This window comes from Carlito syrichta, unplaced genomic scaffold (assembly GCF_000164805.1).
Source record: "Carlito syrichta isolate Samal-C Ts95f unplaced genomic scaffold, Tarsius_syrichta-2.0.1 Scaffold142937, whole genome shotgun sequence".
In the NCBI taxonomy this organism is placed as follows: Eukaryota; Metazoa; Chordata; class Mammalia; order Primates; family Tarsiidae; genus Carlito; species Carlito syrichta.
In genome coordinates, this window is record NW_007087033.1 from 458,053 (window position 1) to 476,518 (window position 18,466).

Below are 18,466 nucleotides of genomic sequence, written 5' to 3' on the forward strand. Positions count from 1 at the left end.
GAGACTGGAGCTGAAAGTAGGAATTCTGTGTGACCCTTCTGGTTTCTGGACTCTCCTGCCTTCAGTGATAAGATGCAGTGATAAGGGAGGAATGAGATACATGCTTGGGCTTCAGATTTGTATGAAGAAAAAGTTTATTAGAGCAGGGGACCAAAACCAAACCAAAACAAAACAAAACAGTCTTGTAGGGGAATCAGTGCAAGAAAGAACCACATTCCAAAATCCCCTGAACACAAGGAATTCTCTCCCTTTTTCTTCCTTATCACTAGTCACAAAACTGTAGGATTTGTTTAATCAGATATTTCTGGTCTCTTTACACTCTTGGAGTCAATACACTTCCTTTGAAGCACCCTCCAAAGGGTGTGTGAAAGTATGTGATGGCTACATTTGTCCTCCTGTGGCTGTCGAGATGTGGATTTATTACTATTGACTTACTCGTCCTCTTGGCGATCATAGAGCTTCTCAACCGTGTGTGTCCTCTGGTGTCTGAGGAGATTTGAGTTGAGGCTAAAGCTCCGCCCACACTCTCTGCAGACATGGGGCTTCTCCCCCGTGTGTGTCCTCTGGTGTCTGAGGAGATGTGACTTCTGGCTAAAGCTCCGTCCACACTCTCTGCAGACGTGGGGCTTCTCCCCCGTGTGTGTCCTCTGGTGTCTGAGGAGTTTTGACTTGTGGCTGAAGCTCCACCCACACTCCCTGCAGACATGGGGCTTTCCCCTGGTGTGTCCTCTGGTGTCTGGGCAGGTTTGACTTAAGGCTAAAGCTCCGTCCATACTCCGTGCAGACATAGGACTTCCCTCCTGTGTGTGTCCTCTGGTTTCTGAGGAGGTGTGATATTCCGATAAAGCTCTGCCTGCACTCCCTGCAGACAAAGGGCTTCTCCCCTGCGTGTGTGTCCTCTGGTGTGTGGGGAGGTTTGACTGAAGGGTAAAGCCTCGCCCACACTCCCTGCTGACAAAGGGCTTCTCCCCTGTGTGTGTTCTCTGGTGTGTGATGACATTTGACTCATCACTGAGGCCTTGATCACACTCTCCATACTTGACCCTTGCAATTCTTGAGATTCCTACCCCCACGTATAATTTGCCTGTGTCCCCTAGATGCACTTTCTGGCTTGTGCTGGGCTCTTCCTTCATCATTCTTTCCTTTTCTCTGGAGCTCTCTGTTTGTTCTGTGGGTGGGTTGGACAAGGACCTTGAACTCTCCCTCTGCTGTGTCCTTTTATGCATGGGTTTGGACCTTTCTTTGGCCTCCTGACATTTAGATTTGTCATTCCAGCTGTGTGGATCAGACTGTTGCTGCTCCTGATTCAGATCCTCTGGACAGGGATTCTCTGGTTGGACGTATTTTCTTGCAGATGTTCCTGGGAAGATCTGAGGTGGATGATTGCATTTCACATGTTGACTGAGGAATTTCTGACTTGAGAGGGCCAGAGAGCATGAGGAACATGGGTGGATCTTTGGCTTTGGTTCTGCTGAAAGAGGAAGTTTTGGTTAAGGTAGATGTAGACAAGGTTGTCTGGGTCATCTGTTTCATTGTGTGGTTAGGCTTGCCCCACTAATCTTTCATGGGTTAACAGTGCAAGCTGTCTCCCACCAACTGCTGAATGGACGTTTACAGTCCATTTCTCCACTTCACTACATCTTTCAAAATCCAGAAAGTCCACATCTGGACCTTTTCTGCATATCGGCCATACCAGGGACCCTCAAGGAGCATCAAAGGTGACTTCCCTCCTTACATAGGTGGAACTGCAGTGATATTTCCCCCACACACTACAAGTGTGTTATCAAACCTTCCCAGACCACCCTTTGCCCCATCCCCCTCCTCTCACACCGATCCCTGGGCACTTTTCCTGATATGTAGTTATTTTATTCTATTGAGAAATAACACTCTTGATGACTTAGGTCATCAAGGGGTCGTTCTTAGTGACTTTTTCTATGAGGGCAAAGGGAGCTATTAAATTAGGGGAGAGAGAGAGGTGAGAATGAATGATAATGAATAAACACAATCAGATCCACAAAAGCGGAAGCCAGTGCGGGGTCATGATTAAAGAGATCATATGTGAGTAAATAGGAATTGGAGCCTCCTCATTCAAAAAGTCATATTTAGTTGGCTGTCCATTTGGAAGTGGGATTCAGGTTGGCCAATGCAGAGTGGTCCAGGTCCTGCTGACTAAAAAGACTCTGGGTACTGCTGCCCAAGCTGTGTCATGGATTGCTTTTCTTTCAGGGTTTTACAAATCATAGAATGAAAATATGTTCTTCCTCAGGCTGCATACCAAGTATTCATGCTCGATTTATTTCAGTCTTAGCCCATTTCAAATACAGTTGGAATTCTGTTTCAAAATATTAAAATATAAGCCTCGGCCAGGTGCGCCGGCTCAAGCCTGTAATCCCAGCACTTTGGGAGGCCAAGGTGAGTGGATTGTCTGAGCCCACAGCCAACTTGGTGCAACCTCATCTCTACACTAAAAATGAAATAAAACAAAGTAGCCAGGTGTGGTAGTGTACGCCTGTGGTTCTGGCTACTTGGAAGGCTGAGGCGGAAGGATTGCCTGAGTCCAGCAGGTCGATGCTGGGGCGGCCGTGAGCGTGCCACTGCCCTCTAGTCTGGGAGACAGGGTGAGACTCCGACTCAGAAACACATAAAATAAAATAAGTAAAATATAAGCCTCGTCAGCCTTCATACACCCCCACCACCTGTCTCCATCCCACCCACCATTCTCTCACCTGGAGACTGGAGCAGCCTCAGAAGGGATGAACCATGACAGCCTAGTTTCCTATGATTAACCAAATATGAACTCTTTCTGGCCGCAGGACAATTGCACTAGCTCCTCTCTGTGCCTGGGACGCTTTGTACACAGGTATTTGCCCCTCTGCAATACTATCTTCTAAGAGAAACCTTCCCTGACTATCTTCTGCCATACCCTACCCTTTCCTCACACTGATCCTTAGGGACTCTTCTGGATTAGTTTCTTAAACCACTAATCATTGATATTATGCATGTATCCGCATGTGTTCCTGTGTTTCCCTAATTCACATGTCAGTTGCTCAAGAGGAGTTATTCTGATTGGTCGAAGTTGTGGCTCAAGCTTGTAATTCCAGCACTTTGGAAAGCCAAGGCAGGAGAATCACTTAAGGCCAGGAGTTCAAGACTAGCCTCGGAAGCTTAGTGAGACCTTGTCTCTACAAAATAAAAACATCAGCTGGATGCGGTGGCATGCACCTGTCGTCCTAGCTACTTGGGAGGCTGAGACAGGAGGATAACTTTTGCCCAGCAGTTCAAAGCTGCAGTGAACTGTGATCGCACCACTGCACTCCAGCCTAGGTCACAAAGCATGACTCATCTCTCAAAAAATATTTTTTTTAGATTGTTTTCTTCAGTCTGTATTTCCATTGACTGGAACATTGTCTGGCACAGAGTAGGAACTCACATGACAACTAATTGAGATAATGAATGAATGAATAATAGCAATGCTTGCTTCTAATCTTTTCAGCACTATATGTTTTATATATTTTGTGCATGAAGCCCTTAAAATATAGTATCAAAACACTTAAAAATATAAAAATTGGCCAGGTGCAGTGGCTCACGCCTATAATCCCAGCACTTTGGGTTCAAGACCAACCTAGGCAACTTGGTGAGACCGCACCTCTACAATAAATCAAAAATTTAGCTGGGTGTGGTGCTACACACCTGTAGTCTCAGCTACTTGGAAGGCTGAGGTGGAAGGATCACCTGAGCCCAGCAGGCCAAGGCTGTGGTGGCTGTGAGCATGCCACTGTACTCTAGCCTGGTGAGACTGGAGTGAGACTCCAACTAAAACAAAGAAACAAACAAACAAATAAATGAATAAATAAATAAAAATTGTTCCTGAGAGTCAAAGGCATATGACATGAATCTTTAATTTTAGAAGCCTCTGATTAGAACTTTTGTTGACTTTAGACTGCATTTTACTCTACTTAAGGATGAACCATGAAAATTCCCCCAAATTACTTCTTTTCTTTCCTTTTTAAAGAATAACACTGGTGCCTACCTCTCCCTGCCATGAGCTCTTTCTTCCACTTGCTGCCCCACTTGATGCCTAGTTCCTGGCCGTACTCATCCCCATACCAGACCAGCAGTTCACAGCCCGGCCTGATAATCCGGCAGGTCCGATAGAAGATCTGTCTGTGGTATTGGAAGGCCACCAGGTTCTGCTCCTCGTCATCCCGGGCACAGTTCACATACCTCGGGTTGAGGCAGGCAAAGAGAAAGAAAAGAGGCAATGAATTCCCACTATCTGTCAGATCCAGGTCTGGCTCATCACCTGCTGCTCAAGTCCTCTGTAGTCTGAGGCTGCCCACTCCCCCATCACTTTTTGAGGAACCTTCTGTTCATACCTAAGTCTCTTTCACAGTATCACATGAACTCCTATCTCTGAGTCATGCTTAGTGCTCATCCTACCTAGAATTTTTTTAAAGTTCAATTCTAGCTTCACCATGATTGATTGGCTCTACAACACGTTGACTTCTAGCTTCTTTAAATTCTACACTCATTTCTGTTTTATACCACAAAACATGGAGATTGATCATGGACTCTGATTGGCACACGTTATTCTACGTTCAGCCCAAGTCTATCTTCTTTTGAGAGGGCTTCTTCTAATAATCCCATGGTTTACCTGGGTACCATTTACCTGCCTCAGCCAGGTAGACCTCCCATAGAAACATAGAGGTCTCTTTGTCTTGGCACAATAACACAGGACAGTAATAGTTTATTTATATTCGGTATCCCCTCATAAAAGGAGAGTTCATCATAGAAAGGGGATGGGCCATCCTGCAACTCACTTCTCATACTTCAGGTTTTTTTTTTTTTTTTGAGTTGGAGTCTCACTGTTGTCACCCACGCTGGAATGCAGTGGCACAATCACGGCCACTGCAGCCTCCAACTGCTGGGCTTAGGCGATCTTTCCAAGTAGCTGGAACTACAGATGCACGCCACCATGCCCGGCTAGTTTTTTGTGATTTATTGTAGAGATGAGGTCTCACAAAGTTGCTCAGATTGGTCTCAAACCCCCAGGCTCAGGCAATCCTCTTGCCTCAGCCTCCCAAAGTGCTGGGATTACAGGCTGAGCCACCGCGCCCAGCCTCAGACTTCAACTTCAATAAGAGTTCCTGCCCTCACAGATTAAAGATCTTTTGTTTTAGGTTGTCTTGGCACTGTATACTTCTTGAAAAATCAACAAATTATAGTTAAATATTCCTATAATTAAATGTTTCATGTCTATCTGCAATAAATTCCTCACAATTACAAGGTTCGTGTGATCTGTTCAAGTAAGAAACTTCATTTTCCAAACCGGAACATAGTAAGTGCTTAATAAATTTGAATTAGATAAATTAAAGCATAAATGCATCCATTGTTCTCAGTGAATCTAGGCTCCTGAAGGTTTATTTGGCATCTAGCATAGAGATTTATGTTTTGATAAAAGTTAATTATAATATTTATATATTTCTTTTTTTCTAAATACTCATGATATCAAAGAGCATTGTAGAGAGGAAAATAGGAACAGGAGACCTCCCTCTTCGAGGGAGACATGATGAAAAGGAAAGGAATCTGAGATTATGAGAGACAAATGACTTCTCCAGAACCCAGAAACCTATTGGCCTTACCTCATCCAGTTAGCCCAAGATTTATCCTTTCCATCCACATACTCATAGCAGTTTCTCCCCTTGGTGATCTGAGTTTCAGAAAATTAAGTTAAAGACTTTTTAGGAGACGATAATCAGAAGAAATTATTTTACTCTATAGTCATCAATGCCCTTTGCGTCTGCATGAATTCAACTGCCAGTTGAGACTACATGGTATGTTGCTAAGTCATCGTCTACACCTCTGAGTTGATTTGTCCAATCAGAGCAGAGGCCCCACAAGGGAAGATGCACTTCTTTGTCTTTGTACCACTCTGCTCCCACATACCCTCTGATCTTTAAATAGGAGCTTCATGTTTGTACAAAGAATATTGAGTACACAGAGCTAACCATGTTACCCCTGCCCATGTCCTATCATATAGAAGGTGATGTCTCACCAAAGGCACAGATGGGATGTGGGAAACCAGAATGGGGGAAAAAGCAGGCATTTCTCACCAGCCAGGAGTATCCACTGTTGGCTGCCTCTTCATCGTCTGTGATCTGGCCCTCGTAGGGGCCAAAGTGCAGACCCAGTGGCAGCTCAGATGCCTCGTTCCACACTCCAAGCCCAGCCTGAGGGATGCCTGATGGTCCAATTCTCAGTCCGGGGGGCAGACTGAGGGCTGAACGATTGGGATGCCCCTTGTCCACTGCACTGTCATTTATAAAAGTAGGGATCCCATGAGTAGCACAGCTGTCAATGAAGAAGTTCTGACACTGCTCACAATCTGGAGGTGAAAGCACCAGAGATTAGGAAAGGTATAGTGCATATTCCCAGATATAAGAGCTTCAAAAAGAGCCCAGCACCGACATCATTTAGCTTCAATCCTATACTCCAAGTCACTAGAGTAAGGGAATGATTTGGGGGCCAAATGATGAGGGGAAATTATCGTACCAGGACACAACAGCCTTCTGTGTGAGTGGGCCAAGAAGGTCACTTACAGAGGTAGTCATCATCCTGTGGCTCGTTGACCTCTTTGTAGGCACAATCTTTTCTTTCTCGCAGGCTGTACATGTTCACTTCAATCTCCTTTTTTCTGAATTCTAAATTGGAGAAGAGTAGGTAAGTGAAGTTGGGAGTCTGGAATGATTGTTTCTGTTTCATCAGAAAATGTGACATCTCTTAATATCAAATTATCACCTATTCTTCCACATACTCTGGTCTCCCTTCTCCCATCCAAACTACTTGGTTCAGAGAGACTAAGTAAGACTCCACACCCATATTGACTGCAGATACCTAATTCAGTTTTAGTTTCTGCCTGTTCCCATTATCCCATTAACCTTCCAGTCTTTCTACTTACAAAACAGTTCATGCATGCATTTATTCATTCAGAAAATATTTATTGAGGGCACATTACATGTTAGGCATTGAACAAGGGTCTGGACATATAACATTAAGAAAGTATGATCTGTACTATCAGAGATGGAATTATTGGACACCTTAAAAGTATCGATTCTTTTATATTTAATTTAATACCTTGAGGCTATGTATCCTTGTCCTCATTGTATAGATTAGCATTCAGGAGCTTGATGAACTTTTTAGATTTTGCCCTAAACTCCAATGCTTCTATGTGTGACTTCAAAGTTAATATTTTTACATGCTATTCGATACTACAGACAACTTCTGGGCTCACACTTTAATCCAGTTGAAGCCCAAGCCTATCAAAAGTCCACCCCACATATCCAAACAATACTCACCAACCCTTCTAGAGGACTTAGGGAGGCAAAAGTCCCCACATTGTTCTTCCTTACCCAATTTTCTTCTAGAGTGCTGTTCAGAAGTGCTTGCTTCTCTGAGAGGGGACACTGGTTTCCAGGCCTGCTCTGAGTCACTTGTATTCAGTAAATTTGCCATTTCTGACAATTCCTTCAAGCTAGATACGATACTTAATGGCGCCCTGGGCATTCCCTTTAATGTGAGAGTCACATATTAAAAGACAACATGCATTTTTACTTCTTTAGAGTTTGCAACATGTTTTCATATGCATGACTTTAGTTAATGCTTCCACAACCATTGGAAATATCTGAGGTGCCTAAGTACTAGAGGGAAAAGGAAGGGCCTAAATGGGTAGTGAATCCAGCCCTAGAATCCATATCTTAAGTTTCTTTCCCTTCAATTTTCTCTCAAAGTTTTCTATATACGTGAAAGTGAGGGAGCAAGATTACTTGGGAAGACTAGCTGGAGAATCAGCAAGGTTTGTGAAATAAGGAGGTAAGGGCTTACAGAGAAAAACGGGATCTTCTATAAACTAGTAGACATTTGATGGATGGGAAATGTAGACTAGCAGAGAAGGACAGAGCACATCTGGAAAATGAGGTAACAGAGCAGTAAGGTTGAAATGAGAACAAAGAAATGGCTGACAGAAGTGTATCTAGACAATGAAAAAGTGATGCTAAAGTTGCAAATTGTCGTATCCTACACAGAATATTTTAATTTGGAATTAGATCAGTTGGCTCCTGTACCAATTTTGCTTGAATAAGAGTGTATTATTAGCTAATTGTCTTCAGTTTCCTGATCCATAAATTGGCATACATGCTAATTCTTAATGTTATAGTGAGCATGAAGCATAATAATGCTCACCAAAGTGTTTTGTGAGCTATTAAATACTGCATGAATGTGAGATTAATAATTTCTCACACAGTCATGATATCAATTTACCTCCTCCATCATCTCTACAGTCAAATTCTAACTCAAAGATCTAATTTTCAGCATTCCTTGACCTTGTTACTTGTAGCTTAATTTGTAAACTTAGAATTACTCATTGAGAAAACACTCGGGATTCTCAGGGACCCTGAGCTGAGCCTGGGACTTTGGAGAAGAATAAGGTATGGACCAGGCTCTTGAAGAGCTCACAATGTAGAGGCAGCAGGTAGGTTAAACAGAAGATACCAAACAACATGAATTGGTTAATCAGAGGCCAGGGGAAGAAGCTGTTACCTCTTCCTACAGGAACGAGCATTTCAAATCAATTCTAGAAGGATACATTTCTACTGAATAGTATGTCACCAATATGAAGTCCGAAGTAATTTTCTCATTTGGTGTTTCTCGATTTTTTTTTTTTTTGAGTTGGAGTCTCACTCGGTTGCCCAGACTGGAGTGCAGTGGCCGCTCCCGGCCACCGCAGCCTCGACCTGCTGTGCTCCGGCGATCCTTCCGCCTCAGCTTTCCAAGGAGCTGGAACTACAGGCGTGCGCTACCACGCTCGGGTAATTTTTTAAAAAATTTATTATAGAGATGAGGTCTCGCCTGCCCAGGCGGGTCTCGAACCCGCGGGCCCAGGCAATCCACTCACCTCAGCCTCCCAAAGGCGCGGGATTACAGGCTGAGCCACCGAGCCTGGCGTTTCTCGATTTTTAAACCTGAAACTCCTCAGGGATGGAAGCTGCTTTTTCCTATCAGAATGAGTCCTTTATGAAGGTAGGAACACCCTATCTTCTTCTTCTGGGACCATCCATAGTACAAATTGTCTGTATGTTTATAAGCTTCCCTTAGAGTATATTAGCACATCTCTCACTTTACTGTAACAGAGAAAAACTGAGGTTGAAAAGCCAGTCAGATGAATGATGTAAGGATATATGGATATGACGGCATAAATTTTATAAAACTCCGAAAGTGTTGTTTTTTTTTTTGAGTTGGAGTCTCACTCTGTCATCCAGGCAGGCGTATAGTGGCACGTTCATTGCCACTGCAGCCTTGACCTGCTGGGCTCAGGTTGTCCTTCTGCCTCAGCTTCCAAGTAGCCAGAACTATAGGTGCGTGCTACTACGCTCAGCTAATTTTTGATTTATTGTAGAGACGAGATCTCACCAAATTGCCTGGGCTGGTCTCGAATCTGTGGGCTCAGGCAATCTACTTGCCTCAGCTTCCCAAAGTGCTGGGATTACACCTGAGCCACTGAGCCCGGCCTCTGAAAGTTTTAATGAGTTTGTAAGTACTTTAGAGAAGGAGATTTGGATTAGGCTGCACTAACACTAAATGTGACACCAGACATATAACTGAACATTTTTGTACCTCAGTTTTTTTAATCTATAAAATGGTCATAGAAACTACCTCATAGGGTTGTTGTAAGGTTTAAGTGAGCTTATTAATGTAACATGTTTAAAATACAGTCTGAAATATCGTGAAATAAAATAGTGGTAGTGATTATTGTTGCTGTTCTTATTAACTCTTAAAATGATAATGACATCAGACATTGTGCTAAAGAGACCAGGAAAGGAAGGCAGTAATTCCTAGGACACTCTGTATATTCTCCTTCTCTTACCTGTGTTTGGATCCATGAAGAAGATTTTCTTGTCAATAGGATTTGGGAGTTACTTACCTTCTGGTGTTTATTCTGTTCCACTCTGAAGGCCATCCAGGGAGGTTTGACTAAAAGGTAATGAGAAATAAGTAGTTTGGTGATAAATGTTTTCAAACTCTGGAGATTCTCATTAGAAGCAGAGGATTCTGAACCAGAGAATGATAATTTAAAGTATTATACAAGGGTGATTTGAAAATGTTTCCCGAAGTGTCATTAAGGCCCATGCCTTTATTGGGAGCATTGTTAATTTTCTTAAACTGCCTTTTAAAGATAGAGAAACCTTCACCTCTGCTTTATCTTAGGTTCATAAGGTACCTATCACATTTATTTATTTATTTTTGAGTCAGAGCTTCACTTTGTTGCCCAGGCTGGAGTGCAGTGGCACGCTCACGGCCACTGCAGCCTCGACCTGTTGGGTTCAAGTGATCCTTCTGCCTCAGTCTTCCAAGTAGCTGGAACCACAGGCGTGTGCCACCATGCCTGGCTAATTTTTTGATTTATTGTAGAGATGAGGTCTTGCCAAGTTGCCCAGGCTGGTCTCGAACCCATGTGGTCAGGCAATCCTCTCACCTCGGCCTCCGAAAGTGCTGGAATTATAGGCGTGAGCCACGACACCTGATCTTATCACATTCATTTAAAAAAATAAATGGACTGATCTTTCATGACAAGTACACTGAATAAACTAGGAACAGAAGGAAATTACCTTCACATAAAAAGATTGTATAGGAGAAGTCAATAAGTAAGTAAGTAAGTAAATACATAAATAAATACTTCCTTTAGACTATAGGAGGGTAAAAAAAAAAAGAAAACAAAGGAAAAGTTCATATTTAACATCATACTCAGTGATGAAAACTGAAAGCTTTTCCTCTAAGGTCAGAAACAAGGTAAGAATTTCCACTCTCCTTACTTCTATTCAGCATAGTCGTGGAAGTTCTAGCCAGAGCAATTAGGCAAGTAAAAGAAATAAAAGGTATCCAAATTGGAAAGGAAGAAATAAAATAATATCTGTTTGCAGATGACATGATCCTATATGTAGAAAAGCACAAAGAATCCACCAAAAAAACTGTTAGAATAGATGAATTCAGCAAAGTTGTAGGATTCAAAATCAGTACTCAAAAATCAGTTGTGTTTCTGTACACTAACAATGAACATGACAAAAAGAAAATTAAGAAAAGAATCCCACCTACAGTAGCACCAAAAACGATAAAATACTTAGGGATAAACTTAACTAAGGAGGCAAAAGACATGAACACCTAAAACTATAAAATATTTCTGAAAGAAAGTAAAGAAGACACAAACAAATGGAAAGACATCTTTGTTCATAAATTAGGCAATTTAACATTGTTAACATATTCATACTATCAAAATGATTTACAGATTCAGTGTCGTGTTTTTCAAAATGCCAATGCCATTTTTTTTTGAGTCAGAGTCTCACTCTGTCACCCAGGCTGGAGTGCAGTGGCACACTCAAGGCCACCAGAGCTTCGACCTACTGGGCTCAGGTGATCCTTCTGCCTCAGCCTTCCAAGTAGCTGGAACCACAGGCATGCGCCACCATGCCCAGCTAAATTTTTGATTTATTGTAGAGACGAGGTCTCATCATGCTGCTCAGGCTGGTCTCGAATCCCTGAGCTCAGGCAATCCTCTCAACTCTGCTTCCCCAAGTGTGGGGATTACAGGTTTGAGCCACCATATGTGGCTACTAATGACATTTTTACAGAAACAGAAAAAAATCCAAAAGTCCATATGGAATTTCAAGGGACCCAGAATAGCCAAAACAATCTTGGAAAAGAAGAATCTAAGTTGGAAGTCTCACACTTCTTGCCTCAAAACGTATTACAAAGTTACAGTAATCAAAACAGTGTGTTACTGGCATAATGACAGAAATATAGATCCATGGAAAATAATGGAGTAGTCAAAATAACTTAACTCAAAATGGATTAAAGACCAAAATGTAAAAATTCCAAGAAGGAAACATAGAGACAAAGCTTCATAACCCAGAAATTTGAGACAAGCCAGGGCAACATAGTAAGACCTCCATCTCAAACAAGCAGATAAGTAAATAAAGGGTTAATATCCAGAGTATATAAAGAATTCCTGCAATAAAACACAACAACAAAACAAATAACATAATTAAATAATAGGTGGCCGAGCCACCGAGCACTTGTGATGCCACATGAGCTGAAGCCGCACCTCCCGCATGACCCCTTTGGCCAGCAGGGCCCCTCAGATGAGAACTGCACCAGTAGCTCAGCACCAGCAGCTCAGCACCAGCAGCAGCCTCACCACCTGCAGTTGGCTTACCTGCTGGGGCTCCCTGGCAGCCAGGTCTGATGGCCCAGATGGCAACCACTGCAGCTGGCGTGGTTGTCGGCTTTGCTGTTGGGTACATGCTGACTGGGTCATGCCATCACTGGGGACTTCAGTGGAGGAAGTAATGCTGAACCCTTAAGGCCTGACCTCACTTACCAGGAACCTCAGGGAGCCCAGCCCATACAGCAGCAGCAACCTTGCTTGTATGAGATAAAAAAGTTTTTGGAGTGTGCCCAGAACCAGGGTGACATAAAGCTCTGTAAGGGTTTCAATGAGGTGCTGAAACAGGGCAGACTTGCAAATGGATTGGCCTAATCAAGAAGTTCAGATTGAGGAAATGGAAAATCAACTCTCATGACCAAGTTAATTTAGCATAAAAATATAATTGATAGTGAAGGTATGAATTGTAAAACCATCACTCATTCACAGCTTCCTAGCCCAATTGCAATGGAAGAGGTTGTTCTTATTGTGAAGAATTTCATTGAGATGGTGTAGTATTTGGTGCTGGGCAAATGTTTGTGTGGCCTTCTTAAGCCAGCTGTTGTGATTTCATTTTTTTGTGAGTTCATTAGAATACAGCGGGTTTATTAAAAAATAGAAATTTAAACACTAGGTGCTATGGTCTGAGTTTTGTTTCCTCAAACTGCACATGTAGAAGCACTAATCCTCAATGTGATGTTTTTTAAAGATTGGGCCCTTGTATGTAATTAGAGTCAGGTGAGGTCATGAGGGTGGACTCATTATGATAGGATGAGTGCTTTTATAAGAGGAGGAAGAGAGTGATTCCTTCCTCCTTCTAGTATGAACACAAAGAAGAGATCATGTAAGCACACAGTGAGATGGAGGCTGCATGCAAGTCAGGAAGAGAGCCTTCACCAAAACCCAACCATGCTGGCACCCTGATTTTCTACTTCTAGCCTTGAGAACTGTCAAAATATATATATATATATAAAATAACCAACCCAGTGTATGGTATTTTCTTACAGCAGTCTGAGCTGACTAATACAAATGGGCAAAAGATTTGAATAGACATTTATCCAAAAAAGATATATAAATAATCAACATATATGAAAAGATGCTCAACATCACTAATCATCATGAAAATTATAACCACTATGAGATATCGCCTGATGCCTGTTAGGAGGACCTCTATCCAAATACACAAAATAACAAGTGTTGACAAAGATTTGGAGAAATTTGAACTCTTACTCAATGTTGGTGGGTGAATTAGTTTGTTTTTTGTTGTTTTATGAGAGTATTGGCTGGGCTAGGTGGCTCAGCCTGTAATCCTAGCACTTTGGTAGACTGAGATGAGTGGATTGCCTGAGCCCATGGGTTCAAGACCAGTTGGGCAACTTGGTGACACCTCATCTTTACAATAAATGAAAAAAATTAGCAGGGTGTGGCAGTGTGCACGTGTTGTTCTTACTACTTAGAAGGCTGAGGCGGAAGGACCGCTGGAGGCCAGCAGGTCAGCGCTGAGATGGCCGTGAGCCTGCGTGCCACTGCACTCCAGCCCGGGCGACAGAGACTCCAACTCAAAAAAGTAATAATAATAAAATAAAACTAAATTTATTTGTTGGTTCATGGTTCTGGAGACTGAGAAGTCCAAGAGCATGGCACTGGCATCTTGTAAGGGCCTTCATGCTGTGTGCATCAGGACATGGTGGAAGGGTAAGCAAGCATATGAGACAGAGAGTAAGAGAGGGAAGGTCCAAACTCATCCTTTTCATCAGGAACCCCCTCCTGCAATAACTCACTCCAGGGATAATGGCATTAATCCATTCATGAGGGTAAAGCCCTCATGACCTAATCACCTCTTCCAGCACCTGAACTTTTTGGGGGACACATTCAAACCACAGTAGTGGGAACGTAAAATGGTGCAGCCACTATGAAAAAACAGTATGGCGGTTCCTCAAAAAATTAAAAACAGAACTACTTTATAATTCAGAAATCTCACTTCTGAATATACATATACCCAAAAGAACTGAAAACAGTATCTCAAAGAAAGATATGTGTATACTCATGGTCATTACAGCATTGTTCACAATAGCCAAGAGGTGAAGCAACCTAAATGTCCATTGACAGATGAATAAATAAACAAAATGTGGAATATACATACAATGGAATATTATTCCACCTTAAAAAAGAAAGAAATCCTGTTATATGGTACAACATGGGGGAGCCTTGAGAACATTATGCTAAGTGAAATAAGACAAATATGGGATGACTGATTCGACTTATATATGGTATCTAAAGTAATCAAATTCATAGAGACAAAAGATAGAACTGCAGTTGTCAGGAGCTAGGGGGAGCAGGAAATGGGATGTTATTGCTCATTGGGTATAGAGTTTAGTCAAGCAAGATAAAAAGGTTCTAGAAATAAATTGCATAATAATGTGGACGTAGTTAATAATATTGTATACTTACAGAAGTTGATAGAAAAGTAAATTTACATTGTGATTTCTTTTTTTTTTTTTTTTTTTTTGAGTTGGAGTCTCACTCTGTCACCCAGACTAGAGTGCAGTGGCCGCTCTCAGCCACCGCAGCCTTGACCTGCTGGGCTCCAGCGATCCTTCCGCCTCAGCCTTCCAAGTAGCCGGAATTACAGGCATGCGCTACCAAGCCCGGCTGATTTTTTGATTTATGAGGTCTCGCTGCCCAGGCGGGTCTCGAACCCGCAGGCTCAGGCAATCCACTCACCTCAGCCTCCCAAAGGTGCGGGATTACAGGCTGAGCTACCGAGCCCGGCTGATTAAAACAATTGACTAAGTTGAGGATTTGAACTGAGTCCAGATAAAGATATGTGGAAGTGTGATAAACTATGGGAGATAGGTTCCCTATGAAGATAGTCTTTTCATGTCAAAACCTTTGCAGAAAAAAAATATTGGGCCTTCAGACCTCTTACACTACTTTAAGAGCTTAAGAGATCTAAAATCTGTCCATGGGGAAGTAAGAGACCTAATTCAAATCACTTTCTCCAGTTTAGGCAGATCGACTCTCTCTTCTAAATTCCAACCAGTAGAAGAGGAAATGAGCTTCTCAGTTCTATTTTATAATGATTGCACATTATTTTATTTACCTGATGCTGTCTCTGGTCAGTGACATATGGGAAAGAGTAGGGAAACTAAACAGCTCTCTCAAACTCTTAGAATTAAACCAGAAAACAGATTCATTTTGGGGTAAGAGGATCATTATGAAATATGATATATGATTAATGTGATTAAATTATATATTTTTACTTAATATGTTAATTATTTCCTCTTCTAAGGCATTTAACTCAATAACTGAACTGTTATGAAATTTGTATTAGAAAGCTTTTAAGGTTTATTTATTTATTTATTATTTTTTTTTTTTAGTAGGAATCTCACTCTGTCTCCCAGCCTGGAGGGCAGTGGCACACTCCCGGCCACCACAGCCTTGACCTGCTGGGCTCCGGCGATTCTTCCGCCTCAGCCTCCCAAATAGCCGGAACTACAGGCGCGAGCTACCATGCCCAGCTAATTTAAAAAAATTTATTGTAGAGATGTGGCCTCGCCAAGTTGCCCACGTGGGTCTCGAACCCGCAGGCTCAGGCAATCCACTCACCTCGGCCTCCCAAAGTGCTGGGATTACAGGTTGAGCCCCCTGAGCCCAGCCTTAAGGTTTCTTTAATTGTCCTTTGCTTTAGTAACAATGTTTAGCAAAAACAACGTTTATTTTTTTAAAATGACAAATTTTAAACATATAGAAAAGAATGAGCTGAGTGAGGTGGTTCATACCTGCAATCTCAGCACTTTGGGAGGCTGAGGTGGAAGGATCACCTGAGTCTAGGAGTTAGAGACCAGCCTGGGCAACATAGCCAGACCTTGTCTCTACAAAAGACAAACAAACAAAAAATAGCCAGATGTGGTGGCACGTGCCAGTAGTCCCACCTGCTCAGGAAGCTGAGGTAGGAGTATTGCCTGAGCCCAGGTGGTTGAAGCTGCAGTGAGCTGTGATTGTGCCGCTGCACTCCAGCCTGGGAAAGAGTGAAAAGATTGGAGAATACTGGAAAAACCTATACCTCCAGCACCATTCAGTCCGATCTCAACATTCTGCCACAACTGCTTCCGATCTTTTTATTTTATTTCAAATTCCAAAAACAAACAAAAAGCTAAGTCACAGTGAAGCCACCTGTTAGTTCTTCCTTTAGTTGTGATAACTGTTCCGAATTTGGCATTCTTATTCACATTCAGATTTTATACATTTACCACTTAGTATTGTATCTATAAAAATGTATATATTTTACACATTTTGAAACTTTATATGAATAGCTTCTGACTAGATATACTGTTTAGCATCTTGCTTGTTTGTTGAACAGTTATGTTTTTGAGGGAACAGTCTGTTTCCTCTGTTAACTCCTGAGATGTAGCTGAGACCTAAACCCAGGCTGGTTTCAGAGGGCCACCTCTAAATCCTCCTGGCCTCTTACCTTGCTGCCTAGGTGTCCATTCTTCATCAGAATCCTCAGTGTCATCCACCAAAGGTTTGATGGCCCGCTTTCGGTGACACATGAAAGCTGGTCGAGGGGCTCTGAGACCTGAAACGAAGCAAAATCTTTGTCCTAAAAGGGAAGAACTGGGAGGAGGAATAAAGGGCAGTGGCAGTGGAAATCACCCCAAAGCCAGTGCAGCCCCGTTTGATGAGCTGGGAGAGTCTGGAACAAGGTCAAGATGTGACCTCTGCATGACCATTATCTGCACTCAGCCCCACACTGACACAAAGGAACAAAATTTCTCTCCACATTTGTCTCCATACAGAAGAGAGCTATGGGCAGATGCAGCCTCCCAAGAGAAAACCAAAATAATACTGGGACCAACGACCTGTTTTTTGTTCCCCAGGCTGGTCTGTACCTAGCACTTCCTGTTACCTATAGCAATCAGCGTATTATAGTTCCTTTTCACATTCCTATAGCGGATTTTCTCCCAGTCTCCCATCTCTGCCCATTCTTCCTTGGTGAAGTATATGGAAATGTCCTTGAAGGCATCTTTGACCTAAAGAGAGCAACAGATTTCCTCGGTGATTTACTGGTGCACGTGGAGCTGGGCCTTTTCCTCCACCTTGTGTGTATGGCATAGCTGGAGCCCTCTGGGTGGGTGCTGTGAAACACGAAGAATTTCCCTCTCTCCCATATTATGTCCCGTTTAGCCCCCTAGACACTGAACATTTCCCCAGCTCTCCAGACAGAGCAGTCACTGCTGCTGCAGTCCTACTTGAAGTAGGAGGCAAGTTGTAATCTCCCACTTCTTAGTCCCTAAAACACCACTTTTCGGGCTTCAGGAGAGGGTTCTAGGCTGGACCAGTGAAGGAGTTAACAAAGCTCAGGGCCACAGAGCACCTGCAGGATGAAGTAGTCCAGCAGGTCTTTGTCCTTTCTCCCCCTCGTCCGGACCAGGACCAACCACCCCATAGGGTCACCCAGGGGTGCAGGCCAGGAGTCCTCCAGAGACCAGCTCCGCGCCCCCGAGCCTGCCCGCCAACCCCGCTGGAGCCGGCGTTTCCTCCCCCGCCTCTCACCGCGGACTTGCACTCCGTCCGCCCCGTGTCTCCCTCTGGGCTGTCCTCGGGGGACCGATCAGGGCTCATGGCGCCGGGACTGCCCGCCTCCAGTCTGGGAAGGGCCCCAGTCTCCCTGCTCCTAGGCCTCGGCTCCTGCGGAGGAGAAGGTGCTCAGGGGGACAGCAGCCCTGACCTCTCCCCATCCCCGGGCTGGGGTGTTCCGAGAGGGAGATGTGGGGACCCCGGCGCGCTCTGCGGGTGCCTGGGTCCAGGGGTGTAGGCGGGGCGGGGGGCGCGACAGCCCCTGGGGCCCCGCGTCCGGCTCCTTTAGTTCCTCGAATAGAGGCGCGGAGGTGCCCGGGGCGTTGCGGCCGGGTCTGAGGGGCGGGAGGCCTGAGGGGAGGCCCCTGCCCGCCCGCCCGGACGTTTCTCTTCGAAGCCACGTGGGGCTCTCCCCCGGGATTCTGGAAAACTCTGCGAGCAAAGCCGACTGGGTGCCTAGGGGGCAGCCAGCTTTCCGGCTGAGGAGCTTTGGGGCGCTCCAGTCGAGGCGATCTGAGAATCTTCAGGCTGAGGGGCTGTGGCGGCTCTCACGGAGGGCTTTCGGCTCCTGAGGCTGAGGGGAACGGCGCCTTCGAGGGAACTCCGCGGTCCCGAGGCCGGGGAGTCTGGCCC

The 18,466-nt window shown here is 43.9% G+C and overlaps 1 protein-coding gene and 1 pseudogene across 2 annotated transcripts; one reads left to right on the plus strand and one right to left on the minus strand.

Annotated features, from left to right (window-relative positions):
* Positions 1 to 313: 313 nt before the first annotated feature.
* On the minus strand, positions 314 to 17,878 carry PRDM7 (PR/SET domain 7). The gene is given in 13 exon segments (XM_021708567.1): positions 314 to 412; positions 414 to 714; positions 716 to 885; positions 888 to 1,468; positions 4,031 to 4,224; positions 5,643 to 5,710; positions 6,114 to 6,385; positions 6,600 to 6,701; positions 7,410 to 7,566; positions 9,977 to 10,026; positions 16,725 to 16,832; positions 17,163 to 17,286; positions 17,810 to 17,878. Coding segments are annotated over 13 exon segments (2,295 nt in total).
* On the plus strand, positions 11,865 to 12,683 carry LOC103251471 (annotated as a pseudogene). Its single transcript, XR_002481473.1, has 2 exons — positions 11,865 to 11,869; positions 12,146 to 12,683. The product of XR_002481473.1 is annotated as a coiled-coil-helix-coiled-coil-helix domain-containing protein 2 pseudogene (transcript).
* Positions 17,879 to 18,466: the final 588 nt, after the last annotated feature.